Here is a 19940-nt window from a genome sequence, read left to right on the forward strand (position 1 = left end):
CTCCCCATTTTTCTCAGTGACCTGCTAGGAGGTAAATAGGGACCTAAGTGTGTCAATGGGACTCTGGAGAGACGGCACCATGCGTTGAGGGGACCGGCATGATACAGAGGGGCTCCAGTGGAGGGAGAAGTAGGCCATCATCAGCCCCAGTAAAGCAGCTGCAGCTCTGAGTCACTCCGGCAGCAGAGACACGAGATTACAAACAGAAAAGTTTAGAGCTGTGTATACGGCTGAAAGTGTGTGGACCCCTGAGCATCAAACCCACATATGATGGCTCTACATCTCATACTAAAGCCTCAGGTATTAATCTGCTACTGTAACAATGTCCACTGTTCTGAATCACTATAAAGTGCAAACACCTCACACTCTGATTTCAGACATTCAGATCATTTTTATGGAGGTTGCTCAGTGGCGCACAAAGACAAAAACGATCAACTGCCGCATATAAAATTACCACGATGATCGGTGCTGTTTCATTGGTCCCTCGTCATCATCTGGCCCATAGAGCAAGCACACTTGGGACTTCCACCAGCTCAGCTGGCTACTTCCGGTTTAGCGTTCCACTAACTTAAATTGGAGTCATTTCACAGCGGTTGTAATGCAGAAAAAAATTATCCACTGGTTTACAGATGTCTCTTTTACTATGTAAGTTTATTGGAAAAAAAAAAATTTTTGGCCCAGTGGCATCACGTGACAGGCTAGGACGTTGTCATTCCATATTTGGCCACTGTGAAATTTGGCTTCAGAGCCTGGCACTCTTCCTGGTGGACTGGTCCAAAGCAGTACATTGCTTAGCTTCTGTGCTGGTACAGTAGATTTGGTTTACCAAAGACACTAGCAAAGCTACACAGTACGTAAAATAAGCACAGCAGGAACTTCAGATTGGTCCAGCCACCCAGTTTAACTATATATCTTTAAACATTACAAAATAACAACAGAAATCATCCAGTTTAGTGAATTCACATATCTGCACAATTGAAATCAGTTGCCAGTTGTCTACCCGGAAGTGACTGTTGTTAGTGTGACATCATGGTGATTCGGTCCATACTGTATTCCTGGTCTTGATAGCTGTGTTGCAGGAACATGATGACTTAAAGGAAAAGTTTGACATTTTGGGTAAAAATGCTTAGAAAAAGCTACAGCCAGCAGCTGCTTAGCTTAGCTTAGCACAAAGACCAGAAACAGGGAAACATCTAGTCTAACTCTGTCTAAAAACTCCACCTTCCCACCTCTTTTGTGCTCACTAATTAACACAGTAATTGTTTGAGTAATCTGTACTAAAATTGACAGAAAGCGAAACAAATCTCCCAAAATATTGAACTACACCTTTAAGTTATCTAACAGTTCTCATACAGTTCTTAAATATCATACGCAAGATAGCGTGTCAAGAACACTGAGACATAAACATCTGATCCTCCAGCTCTGGGGTTGAGGCTCTGGTATCCCAGAGGAAATATATCAACAAACAACAGCGAGGAACAGCACCTGCAGGCTCGGTCTCCATGGCTGCCTGGGCTGAGTCTACTCACCCATGGGCCCCTCAGGGATAGGTCTCCTCCCATGGTCCTCTCTCCATGGCACCAGTCACCATCTTGTTTTTGTCTGGCTGTGCTAAGTCATTCTAGCTCAACGTGTGCTACGACCGTCTAGGGACAACTAGCTGCACATAAAACAGGTTCATTTCTGGCTGATCAGTTCTTGATTAATGGCAGAGCTGACTCCGAGGCTGTTATTGTGAGCATAATCTGTGCAAATAGAGATAGAGACACCCGATCTCTGCATAAGTGTAGCTTTGAAAACAAACAACAAAAAGCACAACGAAAAAAAAAAAGAGACGGAAAAGTCAAACTACTGGCTGTGTTATTTTTGCTCTTTGCTTTAATGTCATTTGAGGTAAATGTTTGTCAAATGTCAGAGTAGTTTTTGTGAATATATGATACAAATGTACTAAAAAATAACAAAAGTGGAAAGTTTTATGGTTGTGAAGAGCTTTACTTTACTGAATTACTTTATCAGCGGAAAAGAAAAGCAAGAGATAGAAAAGAGAATTTTACTCTAGCTCCTCCACAGAGCTGCTTCGTGACTGTGTCTGTATTTGTTGGTATTTCTGTTGATGTCCCTTTTCGTCAAGGGATCCAGAACCGGCTCAGAGTACGTGCAATGCCCTTTGACTCCCCCGTCTGAGTGACCTTTGACTCTTCTATTTCCGCACAGTAAAACGACCAGTAAAGCAGGAGTGAACTCTGAGCGCAGAGCCGCTCCTCACAGCCACACATCTCCCCCTGGTTTGTTTCTGTGGCGATGGAGGGGGAAAGAAAGGACATGAAGCTGGGGACGTCAAGGCTATGACTGCGTTTTTGTTCCGCCTCGCTCCCAAGAGGCCTTTTTGCATTCGACATCCAAACATCACAGGCCTCCATCACTGGTTTTACTGAACTGCTAGCCCGGGAATGCACTATTGATTGGTAAATGAAGATTATGAATAAAGTTTCAAACAAAGAGGAATGTTGTTGTCGTTGTTGTTGTTGTTGTTGTTGTTGTCGTTGTTGTGTGGTCAGAACAAAGTCTGTTTACAGGTGTTGGGACCACTACTACCTATGTGGAAAAAGTCGTAAAGTCTGATAAATTTCCTCAAATGATGTCACTTGAGTCGCCACTGGTTGGAACTGAAGACTAAAACCTGGGGATGCGGAGTTAGAACTGAGTTTAAAGAAGTATTTCACTGCTGGAGAGATGGTCTTTCCATAAAACTGGGCAGTTCGTTCAGTAGAAAGATGCAAATACTTCTGAAATACATGACCAGACAAGACAGAGGAAAAGAGCATTAGAATTTACTTTTGCTCAGGAGATAGGAAACCTACAACTACCAGAATGCACCACACCACACTGGACAAATAAATGCCCCCGTTGGTGGGTGATGTAATGTGACCTTGGCCGTTTTTCCACGGGAGACAATACGATGTGCGGCTGGTAACACCGTCTGAAATTACAACTAAATAGTGAGCTAAAATATGTATCTGAAAATATTTTAGGCAAGAAATAGGCATCGCAGTAACAAAATCTTGATTCATATTTGATCAACGCTGTTTAGTTTTACAGTTTGATCGTATTTTGGTCTGTTTTTTAGAAAGAGAGGCAGCTCTATCTCGATCTGCTTCTATACTCTGTAGCCTCTTTTACACTGCCAGTTTAAGAAGGGAATATCGTGCTGTTAAGCTACCTCACCGTGCTATAAAAAGGTATGATGTTTTGACATGTTATGCGTGCCACCCACTGCAGGAGATTTTAAAAGTAGCTGTTAACGGTTAGCGGCTAACTCAAAAAAGAACAGCGGCTATAAATATCCACAAATTGGGAAAACATTGAGGTCCAGGAGCTCCTTACCCTGGACACAGAGGATGAGATCAGCTGCCATATAAGAGGGACAGTAAATGATTAATACTGCCACGTTCTGCCATAGTTATTGTTGATAAAGCACTGCCAACATGCATGTTTTACACACACGTTTCACACTAGCGGCGGACGCTGTTGTGTTACATGTCACACCCGTCAAGCCTCTTTTGCTTCAGCCATGCTGGTATGCTGTCTATAATCACACACCATAGTGTAATGATGCCACTGCTGTTTGGTCCTATGTAAAAATGCAATCTCATCCTAGAGCGCGGTCTCTGTGTAAAAAGGGCTTTTGTGTCTGTGGTGGCTGGGATACAAAAATGTGAAAGTACAATCTGTAATATGAGCAACAGCCCTAGAGCCAGCTATGAGAGATGAGCAAGAAGATCTGGGCACTGGTAGAGTGGAGGGAAGTTTACCACAGTTAATATTACTATACACATTGTGATAACAAAGCTGGTTGAAAATCGGCAAAGTGTCCCTTTATCAGACCTCAGTGCCCCTCTCATTGTCTCTGCTTGAGACTAGCAGCTTAAGTCTATGGGGGGGCAGATTAATACCACAATATCGATACTACAAATACTACCTTTTCATTTCAAAGATCGATTGATACCAAAAAAGGAGCCAGTTCTCACTTCTACATTGTACCAATTTGTAGCAAATTTCAATATCTAATCTTTCTGTGTAAACAACGTTCCCTTGCCATGAACACACTTGTGCATGTACTCTCTGCTTTTTCACTGTTGTTGTTGTGTGCACTCAAACAACATATGAGCACCACACACCATCACTAGTTTAATGCAACAAATAATTGGCTGAACAAAAAAGAAGAAACACAAGGAAGACAACTTGAACAGAAAAGAACAGAGGAGGGAAATGTCTCAGCATCCAGACCCCTGACACAGAGCTGAGTTGGCAGAGTCTTTTCAGAGTCTTAAGGTATATTTGGACATATCACACTCTGGCCTTTGGGCCCTTCTCAAGATCAACAAACATCTTGTTGGTCTTGAAGAGGGCCCAAAGGTGGAAACATCATCAAAATAAAAGAAATGCATATGGAGCCAGATTGTGCAACACTTGTTCTCGACAATCAAGTCTGCTGCCAGTGATCAGCACCTCATTATAACTCATGGTGTGTGTTACTTTTATATTTTAAATATCCAGGTTTATCATCATGAAATTAACATTTTGGTCTTCAGCATTATATTTTCAAACTGAAATTGTTCACCATTAGCTGTGACTATAGCAGACTGATTATGTACCTCATAAATCATGACACACTCTTTCCCCTACACTAAAGTTTAATGAGCTGCTTTATTATTAAAAAATATCAGTGCTGGCTTTGATATCACTGAATCTGACACCGTATTCTTTGGTATCAGATCGAAACCAATGTTTGTGGTATTGCTCACCCCTACCTGAGGCTAAACTTGCTGCTGCTAACATAACAAGTGAAGTTGCATTGTGGGTAATGTAGGTACCAGTTTTAAAAAATGAACATGTGGAATAACAAAACAATATCTCTGGTTCTGCTCCATCAATTTTAATACTTAAAAAAAACAGTATTGTAGGAGTACAATGCCATATTAGCGGTGTATATTTTTTAAGGAACATTCCTCTAATTTCACACATTGTCCTACACTTTCTTCTTCAGTTTCTAGGAGGTTCACTCTGGGATCTGATTGATTATGAATGCCTCCAAAAAATTACATCTGGACATTAATCATTCTGTGTTTATTAACATTTCCGCAGACTTGGGCTCAAGTTATTCTGTAGTTTAAATACATCATGCCATCAGTCACTTTGGTGTCACTTAGCTCAGATTCATTATGATATATTGTTTCAGAGTAAAGCTTCACTTTCAGACAAAGAGAGTCCCTCTGCAGATCTAAGGACGCACCAACTGGCAGGCAGTCTGGTTTGTTGTTCACTTCGAAGCTGAACAGAAATCAACATCTTTCTGGCACTCCTCATCCTCTCTGAAGTGCCACCAACACCATCACCACCTGAATCCTTTCATATTCAGACTGTGACGTGGTTGCACCCTGAAACAAAGGAAAGAAAGCAGGAAGTCTGGTGAATAACTGTTGAGGAAACCATGAGGGGGAAGACGTTGGAGGTGACAAATGTGTGAGAGTCTCTGCTGTTAAGGCAGATAAAGACAGAGAAAGCACACACTGTCTCCCTATCAGACAAAATATATGTGTGTGTATGTGTGTGTGCGTGTGTGTGTGTGTGTGTGTGTGTGTGTGTGTGTGTGTGTGTGTGTGTGAGCCGTGAACCAACCAGGCGACACTCAGACTGCTGCATCTTTTTCTGCTGGCTTTTTAACACCTCTCTCTCTTCCTCACTTCATTTTCAGGCCCATCATCCCTTTTTTTCTGCCTTTTTCTTTTGTTGTTGCTTTTAATAGCATCACCATGGAAGTGAAGATGGGTTGCTAGGTAACTGGCTGGCGTCTAGGAGGGTGTTTGATTGGCGGTCACACTGACAGACACAACAGTGGAGTGTGTGAGAAAGACTTGTGTGAGTGTGCGGTTTGCATCATCTGTATACGCTGCATGTACGCTGGGTTCATCTTTAATATTCAAAGGTTGTCAGTGTGAAACATCACATTTTGTTTGGCATTTAGAAGATTTCTCTCCCCTCTGACGTCTTAAAATTTAATCCTGAAATCTTTGTTAATTGCTTTGGATGCATCGGCGCACCTTCATCTGCCTTTCATGGTAACTGCAGAGTCAGAGAGCAACTATAGGAATTCATTACATGGAGAAAAACAGCAGACTCGGGAATGATATGACATCATAGGCCACAGTGGTGACACCGAGAGGATTTTATCTGCTACTGCAGCCGCCTTTGTCTGCTGGTACATGCAGGTAACCACCAAACCATCAGTACTCAGAGTACAGCTACTCAAGTACTGGTACTTTAGTTGAGTATTTGCATGTTATTTTACTTTATACTTCTTCTCCACTACATTTCAAAGGGAAATACTGTACTTTTTATGACATTTGACAGTCATTACCCAGTACTTTTTAGATTTAAATTTTAAATAAAAGACACACAATAAGCTCATGACAATAACACAGTTATTTTTAAGGCTTGTGACCTCTTACAATAAAGCAGTGTCATGTGTCAGATGTGTCTGAGTTATTAGTGATTCCCCCTCTATACTTCTCAGATAGTTTCTTTTTTTCCCCAGAGGCTCAAATAAGAAACATTTGAACATTAAACACTGGAGAAAAAGCATTTCATTACTCATCTCACAAACCCTCAGATCAGGTCACAATATGAATAACAAACTGTGTATTAAGTGATTAAAACAGGCTCCACTTTGACCAGCTACAACATAAAAATACTAAAACACTGATGTCATTGCTGCATCATTATTATACAGAAGTATCTTACTGCAAAGCCAGGGAAAAAAGTGATCAGTATTACACATTCACAACAAGAAAAGTGTGCGCTATAGCAAGACGTTTTTTCATGTTTAAAGAAGATATTTTCATGTATAACAAAAAACCCTTTATCTTGTTAGAAACATTTTATGTAAAAATGTGTAATACACAAACATTTCACGTCATAACTTCATTACTTGATCACATTAACGGGAAATATTTCATGTTACAAGATTAACAGTATATTGTTTTAGCAGTAAATGTTTTTTATAATAGTATCTGTAAAATGTGAAAAACGTCTTGTTTTAACAATAAGACATCATGTTATTATGTGATACTGATCTGTTTTTTTTTTCTCTGTGTAACACGAATATGCCACTGTAGTATTATGAATCTAATAATGTAATATATATATACATATAGTATATCATTCACCAGTCACAGCGGCAGTTTTACTTCAGAATGAGTACTTGTGATCCATCTCCCACCTCCAGCTCATCCAAAACTCTGCTGACTGACCACATCTCATCCCAGTCCTGGCTTCCCTACACTGGTTACCTGTTGCTTTTAGAACTGATGTTAGGATTTTATTGATTACTTACAAAGCCTTGAGAGGCCTTGCTCCAAGTTATATAACTGATCTATTATTGCTCTATGTTCCTCCTCACACACACAGATCTTCAGATGCATCTTTTCTTGTTGTACCGAGGTCTAGATTCATTCACAAAGGTGACGAAGCCTTTGCAGTCAGAGCTCCAAGACTTTGGAGTGACCTGTCTGAGGAGATCAGGGCTGCATACTCAGTCTATAGCTATAAACCTAAGAAATTAAAAAATTAAAATTGCATTTTAGTGTTTTTAACTCCTTTATTATTTTGTGTTTTATGCTGTTATGTGTATTCTGTTTTTATTGCTTTTATCTTGCTTTGTCTTTTATTCAGTTTTGTAAAGCACTTTGTAACTGTGTTTTGAAAGGTGCTATATAAATAAAGTAGGATTTTGAATGCAGGACTCGTGCTTGTAATGAAGTATTTTTACATTGTTGTGTTTGCTACTTTTAAGTAATTAGTCTGAGCACTTCTTTAATCACTGCTCAGACATTATATGATCTATTATATAATGGATTCATTCATTCATTCTGGAGCCTATCCCAGTTGACATTGGGCGAGAGGCAGGGTACACCCTGGACAGGTCACCAGACTATCACAGGGCTGACACATAGAGACAGACAACCATTTACACTCACATTCACACCTACGGACAATTTAGAGTCACTAATTAACCTGCATGTCTTTGGACTGTGGGAGGAAGCCGGAGCACCCGGAGAAAACCCACACTGACACAGGGTGAACATGTGAACTCCACACAGCAGGGCTCCCTCACCCCAGGGTTCGATCCAGAAACCCTCTTGCTCTGAGGCGACAATGCTAACCACTGCACCACCATGCTGTGTATAATGGAGGAAATTAAAAACAACAAAAGTATCACTGACACTTAAGTATCTTTCTTTGTATTTTATTCGTCTCTCATTCATCACATTTCACACTTAATCCTCACTGAACCCAGAAATGTCACAGGTTGAGACTGGAGACAACATGGACGTTTCAGTTTCCCAGGTTTTTCCTGTTATATTAACAAATATATACAGATATCCCAGGAAGAGCGTCGTAATAACAATTAATCCTTTCCAATAATAACAATAAATTTAATAAATACTCAGTGTTCTTAACCACACGAGGAGAATGAGTTTGGGCTCACTCTTCTACCGACGGGACTGTCATCATCCCATACAAATAATAACACACACGCACACACACGCATGTCCACTCACTCACACTCACCGAGAGAAATTTCCACTGTCAAGTAAAATACCACCTGCAGCCAAGACGAAATTTTCGACCACTGTGCGAAAACAACTCCGCAGGTAAAAGTTGATTTGTCAGCCGTGACTTCAGTCCACAGGTCCACAGAGAGGCTGACTAACATGGCTCCTCAGGTGCCACTGGTGTTGAATTCAACCAATCAGAGGAGAATGTGAAGCTTCCAAACGGTCCGACATGAGGTTGAAATCAGCGTTTCCTTCTTTCGTGTCCATTTAAGTGGCGTGAACGGGATCCATACAGAGTGCTACTGACTGCTAGTGAGGAATGTAAAACGTGTAAAAGACAAACAGATGAGATCTTAATTCAAAGAAGTGTCGCACGTGTCGTACAGCGAACCATTCACACGTAAAACAACATGCACTGAAAAAGCACCAGCACGCAAAACAAAAAAAAAAAAGAGAACCCATTTTGTTCTTCCACACATGTGCAGTAATATATACACATTCACACAGAGAGAAACACACCTGCTCTGCCAAACCAATAAAAAAAATTTTTGCAAGCAGGTTGGGATGGTGCAAGCACTGAGAAAATAAACTCTGCTTTTTTTTACTGTACAAGGCTGAGGATGTAACCAGTCCACCAGTGCTGTGAGAAAAAGGCTTCTTCTTCCTGTCTCGGTCTTGGAGGGGAGAGGACGATGACCCCCATGCAGAGAGATGATGTGTGTGAGGCATGGGAGATGTTTGTACACCGGCAGAACAAATGGCGTGCAAAATAAGAACAAAGACACTATCATTAAGGAAACAGTCCCGCTCCTGTTTCTGTCGACTCCTGGAACGGTGAATGTTTGGGTGAAATGTGAGTGAACATCTTTGGAGTGAGAGATGCAAGCAGAAAGTGGGCAGCTACACAGATGAAAGCAAAAGCACAAGCAGATGAACAGTTAGCAAAGTCGAAAAAGTGGCTTTTTAAGTACTCAAATGGCTTTTGAAGGTTGTGAGTGTGTTCTGGTTGTGGGGCTTCAAAGGTGGGCAGGGTAAGGTAGATGGGTGTGCACACTACAAGGCTTTTAATGGGCCTCTAAGACCCTCGGTGTCGTGCAGGTTAGAGAGCACTTTCAGGGAAAGGCTTGCTGTAAGGGTTTCACACCTTATGAGAGGAATGGCTTCCAGTAAGTGCCCAAAACAAGAAGTGGGATGTTTTTGCAAACTTCAGTGAGTGCACTTTGCTCGGCTCAGACATCAGTAGGCATTCAGCCCAAGCTTTAACGTCCTGGAACGGCTTCTTCCAACGCGGAAAAGTTTTTCACTATGAGTACTGGTGTCCACACAGAGTGGCAGGCTTCCGCTGTCCACATAGAGGGACAGTCTGGTCCAAATTCTGGCCCTCCATGTCCATGTCCATCAGGTTGGGTCGCGTGGTGCTGGCGCTGCTGTCCCCCGAACCGAGGGGGCTGTCGCAGCTGCTGCCCGGAGACGAGCTGAGGGTCCGGGAGAGAGAGCCCAGCTTCCAGGGGTCCGCTCTCATCCTGGCCGGCGTGGGCCGTGGCCGGGGGGCGAACTCCAGCGTCTTGGGTCTCTCAAGGGGGCTGATGAGGCAGAGAGGAAACTGGTCGGGGATTGGTGGAGCGGGAGCTTTACGCCGATGGGGGACCGGGTAGATGATGGATGGGTCAGGGAGGCGGGGGATGTCCAGAGTGTCCTGCGTGCCTGAGTAACAAAAAAGAGATGAAAAGAATGTTAAAAGAAGAAGTTTCACTGTCGTCGTTCAAGCAAAAATACCAAATATTCTCAGATTGTAGCTGCTCAGACATGAGGATTTTAGTAGTTGCTCTTCTTGGACATATATGGAAGTAACCTCAATATATTTCGCTTTTGGACTGTTGGTTAAAGAAGATGTCACTTTGGAGTATTCTCAGCTGAAGGCTGTAGACCCCATGGTGGTCAGGCAGCTGGCGGGACAGTGAGGTGGATGGAAGAGGAAGACCTGAGAGTGTGGGTGGGAATGTGGATGTGCAAGAGTTCGGAGAGGTACAGAGGAGCTAGGTTAAGGATGGCCTTATAGGTGAGGAGTAAGATCTTAAAGTCAACGTCATATTTAGATTTTCTATTATACTTCTAATATTTTACAGACATTTTGAAAACTATTTGACGCTAAAAAATAATCATCAGTTCCAGCTTTATATCAGGTAATGAAGCATCAGAGGATGTATCAGTGTCTTTGCAGATGTAATCCCACAAACTGTCTACCCAAGAACTGTAAGATGAATGTGCTTCTCCTACATTAAAGGAGGAGTGTGTAAGATTTACGGGGATTTAGTGGCATCTAGTGGTGAGGATTGCAGACTGCAACCAGCTGAAACTTCTCCTGATTAGGATTCCTTTAGTGTTTATTATTCAGGAGGTTTTTATCGGTAGCCGATCTATATGCAGAGGTCTCTTCCTCTCCAAAACAAACAAAACAAGGTGAATAAAACTGGTAAAACACTTAATAAATCAGTTTCACAGTACAAATCGGTGTTTCTTGTCATGTTGGTGGAGCTGCTTTCTACCCTAAAAATCGAGAGTTCCCGCTAAAGCACAATTTGAATTTGCTCAGCGAGTCACTCTGGCAATCAGTAATGATGCTCATTACCCATGCCACTGGAGCCGAGCTGCACCAATCACATCGGTGTATCTGACACAGAAGGGCCAGAGGCGAGCTAAACAGATGACAACAGCGCTGCGAGTGCGACGACGAAGTCCGAAACCAGTCAGTAAACATTGCAAGATGGCTATGGATGAACACCAGTTGTTTGAAACGGCTTTGGCCGCTACAATGAACGAGTTAGACTTGGCTTTTTCTCTAAAAGGAACAGAAGACGGCGCTCGAATCTTTCCTTTGCAAGAAGGACGTTTTTGCTATTTTGCCGACCGGATACCACAAGAGTCTAATCTACCAGTTAGCTCCGCTGGTAGCGCTCTGGATACATCACCCCGTGTATTGTTCTGATTGGTCGTAGTGTTATCCAGTTGCGTGCAGTGATATTTTCAAATGCATGCTTGGTGCCGCCCCTCGAGTTGGACCATTTGCATTACTCATGGCCATACCCTAAATCTTTCTAGATTTGGGTCTGGATTTCCAGGCTAGCTGCTTTCTACAGTAGATCATACAACAAGGCGAATGGCCCTGTCTAGAGTCAGTGTTAGGTTTGTCCATTCTGGGCTACTGTAGAAACAAGGCAGTTCAACATGACAATCTCCTTAAACAAGGACCAGCTCGCTATGTAGATTTAACAGCTCATTCTAAAGTAACAAAAACACAGTGATTCCTATTTTCAGGTGATTATGCACTGAAGATAAGATACTTATTATATAATAATGCATTCACGCCAATATATCCCCCTAAATCCTACACACTGGACCTTTAGCGGCTGGTGTTGTGAGTTGAGGAACAGTGTGTGTCAAACTGAAATGAGTATAATGTTGTTTAGTGTTTGTGCAAGTTTTTCAGGTTAATATTCCAGGACAGCAGAGTTTACCACAAGCCATGACCGCACCAAAAAGGAAGACATTTCAAAGCTCCTGGTCTCAGCACCAAGATCATACAAGAGACTGTGTGTCTTTCATGTTAAAGATATACTACTATTAATTTATGACCCATTAGAAGGGTACGGTGTTGTATTTTTCTGCAGAGATTTTGCCCTCTGCCTGTACTTTCTTGTTTTCTTCTTACTGTCTATGCTCAGGATGTTTATTTGTGTGTACTCCCACAGCCCTCAGGTGAGGTCAGGGCTTTGTTAAAAGGTAGCCAGACCATACACAAAAGGCATCCAAAAGACAAAGCAATGACAAAACTCAAATACAGCGAGGTGAAATGCCAAACAAGAGTAAATCTGGGGTTGGCTTTTACTTTTATTTTTGCTGACGAGCTTGTTTACCAGCAGTAACTGACTGCATAGTATACCTTTAACTAATTTATGCAGTCATCTTGTTTGGCTTATGTTTCTAAAGAGACTTCCTGGTAAAATAAAAAATAAAAACAGTGACATAATTCAGCAAATACAGGATGAACTAACATTAAACTTTAATCATAACTTCCTCTAGCATTGTAAAAAATACATTCTCCATTATCTGTCACTGTACCTTTGTTGGTATGGATGTGTGGTCCCCCCGGTGGAGGAGGCATGGGCATGCTTCCATCTGACGGTGTCCTGCGGTGTCCCAGAGTTTGAGCTCGCGGTCGTATCGCCCCGTCTGAAGGGGTCCGTCTGTGCCCTCTGTTCATGGCCATGGCTGCAGACACGTGGGTGGGCGTGAGCGACTGGTTGGGCTCCTTCTTGAAGCTCTCTGCCCGCAGGTCCAAGAGCGGGTTGAGGGCAGGAGCTGGCGGTGCCACCGGTGTTTTGATCCCCGTCATCGGTGTCAGGGGGTAATCGTCTGGGTCGGAGGGAAGAAGGGACTTGGTGGAGTTGCAGTCAGACAGAGAGGACAAAGAGAGGAGTGTGACGGAGGGAGAAGGGTCCAGGCAGGGGAGCGCAGAGTCGTGATGTCTGGAGAGAGACAGGGAGAGGTTTCTGCTGGGTGGAGAGGTGCTGCGACGGAAACGTCCTGTCCGCTGGAAGAGACCCTCCTTCTTCTTACGCTGCTCCTCTCTGAGGTCCTGCTCATCCTGGAGCACCTGACAACAACATGGGGTCACATCATGATCGGCACTCAAATACAATCAGCTGAAACACATCACATAACTGTGTGATGTTACTTTAATTCTCTGATAATCACTTCCTCTCCCTACTAAAGCAACTACAACAAACATTACACGCAGATCATTACTCTCATTGATCCTCTCACTGTACACTCTGTATCAACTTCAGGAACAGACGGAAATCCTTAAAACACAGAATCAACAAGGTGCTGGAAACCCTCCATGCAGACCTTGAACCGTGCTGACTCCACAGCATCACACTGATAATTTGGCAGCTGGTCCATCCTGTTTAATCTCATCCCAAAGGTGATGTATTAGTTTAAGATGAGGAGACTATGACATGGTTCATTATCCTGTTTGGAATATTTATCTGAGAAAGTGTCGACTGTATATAAGTGCACGCCTGCAGGGAGGAGCTGTTGGTGCCTAATAAAGGGAAAAAGGAGTGTGTGAATAAACATAAAGTATTTCACCCAAATTTGAAACCTTTATATCCTGAAAGGGATATCTTGTCCACGGATGGGTGTTTAAAATAAAAAGGCCCAATAAAGATAAATTACAAACAAGATAACCTCCAGCAATAACCAGAGAGATTGGAGTGGAAATAAGAGTGCTGCCAGACAGAGATTAAACTAAAATCATGCAACATATATACCGATATATCAACTAAATTACTAAAATACTGCTTGATTCATTATTCTGCGGCGTTCATTTTTGTTATTCTATATGTGACATAAAGTACTTTTTCTATCTTTTGCGTGTGATTCTTTGGTAAAAAAGTAGTGGTATGCTTTCTGTGAATGTGAGTGTGAATGGTTGTCTGTCTCTATGTGTCAGCCCTGCGATAGTCTGGTGACCTGTCCAGGGTGTACCCCGCCTCTTGCCCAGTGTCAGCTGGGATAGACTCCAGATAAGTTGGTACAGAAATGAATGAATATACTTTCTGTGCATATTTATTCTAGATACATACATATTATTAGCAGTCGTAAGATTTGTTGGCAGATCAGATTGGTAATATTTTTTGTCTACAATGCTGGTTGTTGTTTGACTTTGGGGTGGCACGGTGATGTAGTGGTTTGCATTGTCACCTCACAGCAAGAGGGTTCCTGGTTCGATCCCAGGAGGGAGCCCTTCAGTACAGAGTTTGCATGTTCTCCCTGTGTCAGCATGGGTTTTCTCTGGCTTCCTCCCACAGTCCAAAGACATGCAGGTTAAGTGGTGACTCTAAATTGTCCGTAGGTGTGAATGTGAGTGTGAATGGTTGTCTGTCTCTATGTGTCAGCCCTGTGATAGTCTGGTGACCTGTCCAGGGTGTACCCTGCCTCTCGCCCAGTGTCAGCTGGGATTGGCTCCAGCCCCCCTGCGATCCTCAAGAGTATGAGCGGTTATGAAAATGGGTGGATGGATGTTTGACTTTGAGGTCAGTACAGTTCCAGTATTTTTCAGCTGTCTGGCTCCAGCAGCACAAACTTCTATCAGGATGAGTCTGCTGAAGCTTTCCAAGTAAACTTTTGCACAGATCATCTATTTAACTCCCAGACAGTTTCCAATGAAACTCCAATGAAATGAAACTCACCTCCGCTCTTTGTCCTACATTTGTACTGGGAGCATTGACCAAATTTTCTACTATTGAACAATGATTCTTACTGAACATTATCAACACAACAATAAAAGTATTTGCTGTTTGACTGCTGCTGCTTCTGCAAAAAAAAAAAAAAATAAATAACTTGGCCATATTTTAAGGTTATGTTTTGTTTTGTTTTTTGTTGTGTACTGCAGAATCAGAAATACTTTACTGATCCCAGAGGGGACATTATGATTCATTGCAGTTGCTCCGATGTAAAGAAAAGAGAATTATAAGAAGTAAGAATAAAAGTATGAAGTATAAGTATGTAAATATAAAGCAATAAAATAAAATAAAGTAGAAATGAAATATGCATTAAAATAAAAATAAAATGTGCATTATGTTACAGTGTTTAACACTAGCACCTAAGATATTAAAACTTAAAATATATATAAAACATCATATTCTTATTGGACATATTAACTCAGCTGGCCACATTATTAGACACTGACACTTAACTGAATTTAAGGAGACCAAAATTTGATGTCAGGACAACGTCTAATGCCAACAGCAATTTGACGTAGAATACTGATGACAGACAACATTGATATTTTCTTGATTTTAAGTTGTGTTGTTAAGCAACCAAAATCCACCATCATCCAAACATCTCACGCTGACGTCATCTTGATGTAGAATAAGCACATTTAGTCATAAGGTAAGGAAAACAAAACTCATCTTATGTAAAATGTCATAACTTGAAATTCTATACATTAGACATCTACATAATGTGATTTTCATTACAACCAAAATTTAATGACTGTCCACAGTCTTTCTGACATCTTATAGATACCCTGTGTCAGCTGGGATAAGAACAATGAATGGGACCATGTAATACACTGCCAATATGATACTGTCAATAATTCTTCTACATAACAATTGTGGTGTTTTTATTCTCTTAGTTTTATTACTTTTTTGTATATATCTTTATTAGACAGTGGAACAAAATGGGTTCTGAGCTCTCCTATGCTTTCATTCATTTATTCATCTATTTTTATGTAGACTAAGGTCTAGCAATTACAAGAATTGGGCTGACCTCGAAAAATTTTGTTTCAAGGTATACTGTGCCAGGAGCAATATCGATCTGCTGGTTTCTTCTTTTGTGGTTTTCTAAAATAAAGATGTTTCCCAGTTTTCTCTCTCTCTCTCTCTCTGTTCTGTCTGCTGTTTTCTCACCTGTAGTTTTCCCAGCTGCATCAGATCTTGTCCGAGGGCGACAGACGCGAGCAGAGAGGCACAACCCAACAGCAACATATCGCTTTTCTTCCTCTGGCTGCAGCGACGGAGTGAGTCCTGGTTGCTCACCCCCATCCCCAGCCCGACGGGGCCCTGACAAGAGCTTGTGTTAACAACAGTAGGCAACGTGTTTGGCCCCAGGCTTCCCCACAGGGACCCTGAGTCATCCACAGCCCCGTTACTGTTGGTCTCTGAGGGCTGCAGGGACCCTGGTGATTCCTCAAACTCACAGCACTCCTCTGTTTCAGAGAGAGGAAGAGAGGGGAGTGAAACAGAGTTCAGATGATCCGATTCTTGTCACCAACTTACAATGAAAAGTGAAGACTCACCCATTTCATTGAGGCTGGAGAAGCCAGCGGTCATGGGTGCATGTTTGGGGGACTTGCCCAGATTTGGTGCGCTGGATGACCAAACTTTGCATCCCTCACCAAGTGACTTCAGTCTGCAAACAGACACCATGATGTCAACACACCACCAATCACAACTAACCTCTAAAACACAGAACAAAGCACTACAGTGTTTTCAGATAGAAAGGTTCATGCCACGTGAGAACAGCTATCATACACAACAGATTTCTTTCAACCACATTTTCAGAGATGCTCTGCTTCTGTCCGCTCCACATGCTGTAATGATATATTGATTGAAAGGGTTGGGTTTTTTTTGAGTTACAAGAAATATTCTGTACAGAAAAAGATGAGAAAAGGCAGTTTCCTCTCGCCTGTGATAACTGTGACAGAAAGCAAGCCTCGTGATCCTCGTGATCCAATTTTTGTCACTGCAGTTTCATCAGGTACATTGTGTTCCTCTTTAGGAAAACGCTGCCCAACTGTCCTACTCACAAAGAGTTTCTGACTTTCTGCTACTTTTATCTGTCAGTGTCTGGGTAGATTTGGGAGGACAGGTCACCTGCTAGGGCTGGGTATCAGCACTCAGTACCTTTAGGTCCGGTCAAACCATACCTGCATTCAATCCTTTTTGTACCCAGATCTAGAAAAAAATATCTAAAGTTTTGCTTTCAGCGAGTCACTGCAATGTTTGGCAAAGTCGAGCACTGTGTATTTGACAGAGTTGGAGTACAGCATGTCAAGATACCACCAAAACATTCAAAAGTATGGCCATGCTACATGCTTGTGGCGTCTGGTGCTATTATATGCCACTAAATGTTTCCATTCCCATGATAGTTAACCAATCAATTAGGAAAAAGGGTATCAGATGAAGTACTCTTTTGGTTTTGATACCACTTCAACGCAGGGGTTCTCAAAATTTTGACAATTTAGGGAGCCTCCAAAATCGTTAACTTTAGCTTTAGCATTGATGACTAAACGTGATTTGTGTGACACTTGCACAGTGTCGCTAGTTATTAGTCCTACAGTGGTGTAATGTAACAGTACTTGGTATTTTTTGGGAGTATCTCTACTTCACCTGTGTTTTTATACCTCCATCACCTTTCACTTTCACATCACTACACTTAAACTACACTCCTAAATAAAATGTAAACTCCTGCTCCAACACATTTGCCCAAAGCATCTTCGTTACTTTGTTACTACAAAATAAAATCAGAAGGTTTGGCGAATCAATGGTCCTAGCTTGCAAAGTAGACAGCAGGTTAATCTTATAACAACACGTGCAAACAAAGGCTCTCAGAGTCATAGTCAAGCCCAGGCTGCATGACAGATTACACGCTACATGCTAATGATGACTTTTCACTTGACAATGAGACCGACTTCATGATGGAAGCAGAAAATGGCATCCCATAGTAGAGAGGGCGAGTAATGATTCAATGGTATAAGAAATTTGTGACAGGTAACTGTGCGGTGACGCCAGTGTGTCAGCCCTGGATGGTCAAAGGTTTTCTTTAAATCCTGTAAGTTCTGAAAAAGACCTTAGTTTTGTCTAAATGTAATGTACACTCCATTTTTAAGGTGATTAAGGAGAAATAAACTTAATAATCCTCAGAATTCTGACTGCTTGCTGTTTTATTTAGAGCTTTAACTTGTACTTTTACTTTGAATAGGCTACTTAAACACATTAAATATCATGAAATTAATTGTGATACTTTGCTACAGTCAATATCAGATGGCATCTGACATCTGTCTTCAAGACTTTTACTAAAGTAGTATTTTAATACGTGACGTTAACTTCTACCAAAATCATTTTCTGGTAAGATATCTGTACTTTTACTTCATCCACCACTGCATCCCTGACCTGACAGACGCTTGTTAATGAAGTGCTGCTTGATGCAGTTACCCAGTATGCAATAAATATAATCTTTTGAAAGTGAAATGGACCATGGAAGAATAAAAAATAGCGCATGCATTTATTTGTTTATTTGTTTGTTTGTTTGTTTTATCACAAGTAGGTAAAGGTTTTGCAAACTATAAAGTTTGATTGGCCTCATCAGGTAAAAATGTAAACAAATTGTGAACATACTTCTCCTCCCCGCCGACCCTCTCTTTCTGGAGGGTGGAGCTCGGTCCCCAGGTGCGTCCTTTCTTCTTGCTGGTGGACAGGTCCTCCTTCTTACACACAGCGCTGCGGCCCCACGTCTTACTGCCATCGCTCGGTGTCACTGAGAGACATGAAGATAACTCACATTACAGTTCTGCCTTATGTTCACTTTCTCTCACACAGGATGCTGTCTGACTTTCAGGTGTTTGCACTCACATCTTATGGCTCTCAGGCGGGGTATGACCCCCGGGCTGGCGGGCGGGGTGGTGCTCTCGCTCCCCTGAGTCTTCCTCTTGTCCACACTGGGAGACGCCTGGACCGTGATCTTGTGTTCAAAGCCTACAGGTGAGCAAGAACAGAGATTTTGTTTTACATAAATCATATGTCAAACATTTCCTAACTTTGGGAACACAGCGGTGCACACTAGAGCTTCACTGTAACTTATTGGTGCCTCTTTTCCACCAAATGAGTTTGGGTTTTTGATCTGGTTCTGTTCATGATTCCTGGAACTTCATTGCTATCTAGTAAACCAGTACACGCTTCCACACCTGGACCCATCTAACCCTAAGGGGACACAAGATGGCCAGGTGGGTCGATGACTCACATGTGACCTTAACGACTCTGTACGGGTTCACACCCACACAGAGTTTAAAGCCTGTGACACTGCACTAGTCCGTCAGAACTGAAGAACCCCTTTGGATGAGAGGTGAAACGTCTTTAAGAATCTCAAGCAAGTCCAGTTGCCTACAATAAAGCACTTAGGATTACATTGACCTGGATGACTGAGAGTCTTCACTGACTTCTCCATTCTCTCTTTCCAAAATGTAGAATATTACACGCAAGGAAAACCTGCTATTCTTTGATTCCAGCTGAGAACCAATTTTTGGGTTCTGACCAAATTTGTTTTTTGTAAAAATGATGCCCTCACACTCTCCCACCTGTCCCAGTGACCTTACTCTCACATCTACGTTTCCACTTTTCCTCGTCAACCTGTGCAGTATATATCCGTCACTTTTTCTCTCAGTCCCCGCTAGACTTTCAATGCTGTTTATGTCTTTACCTTCCAGCCATCTAAACATGAATATATACCCTTAAATGTTGAGCCTGGATCTGACTGCCTGTAAGCTGATAAACTTCTCTTTGTGAATATACTGCTGAACTCTTCCTGTCTACCTGGACTGCAACACATACTGTGAACTTCCTTAATATAATTGTGCTTGTTAAAAAACTGATGCTGAATCAATTAGTCCATTAATCATTTAGCTGACAGACAGAAATGTATTATTTCAATTTAATTTTGTCAGTTAATGTTTTTGTCATGTATTTGTCAAATACCAAA

The 19940-nt window shown here is 41.9% G+C and overlaps 1 protein-coding gene across 1 annotated transcript in view; it reads right to left on the reverse strand.

Annotated features, from left to right (window-relative positions):
• Positions 1-8289: 8289 nt before the first annotated feature.
• map3k10 (mitogen-activated protein kinase kinase kinase 10) overlaps positions 8290-19940 on the reverse strand; it is a 52874-nt gene continuing 41223 nt past the window's right edge. Inside the window, exons 6-11 of the mRNA XM_033631899.2 lie at positions 18818-18940; positions 18584-18722; positions 16483-16595; positions 16094-16392; positions 12738-13272; positions 8290-10322 (exon numbers count right to left, since the gene is read on the reverse strand). Coding sequence (XP_033487790.1) covers positions 9922-10322; positions 12738-13272; positions 16094-16392; positions 16483-16595; positions 18584-18722; positions 18818-18940 — 1610 coding nt within the window. The 3' untranslated portion in view covers positions 8290-9921. The remainder of the gene's footprint in view (positions 10323-12737; positions 13273-16093; positions 16393-16482; positions 16596-18583; positions 18723-18817; positions 18941-19940) is intronic.

Source organism: Epinephelus lanceolatus, chromosome 4 (genome assembly GCF_041903045.1).
Source record: "Epinephelus lanceolatus isolate andai-2023 chromosome 4, ASM4190304v1, whole genome shotgun sequence".
NCBI classification, from domain to species: Eukaryota; Metazoa; Chordata; class Actinopteri; order Perciformes; family Serranidae; genus Epinephelus; species Epinephelus lanceolatus.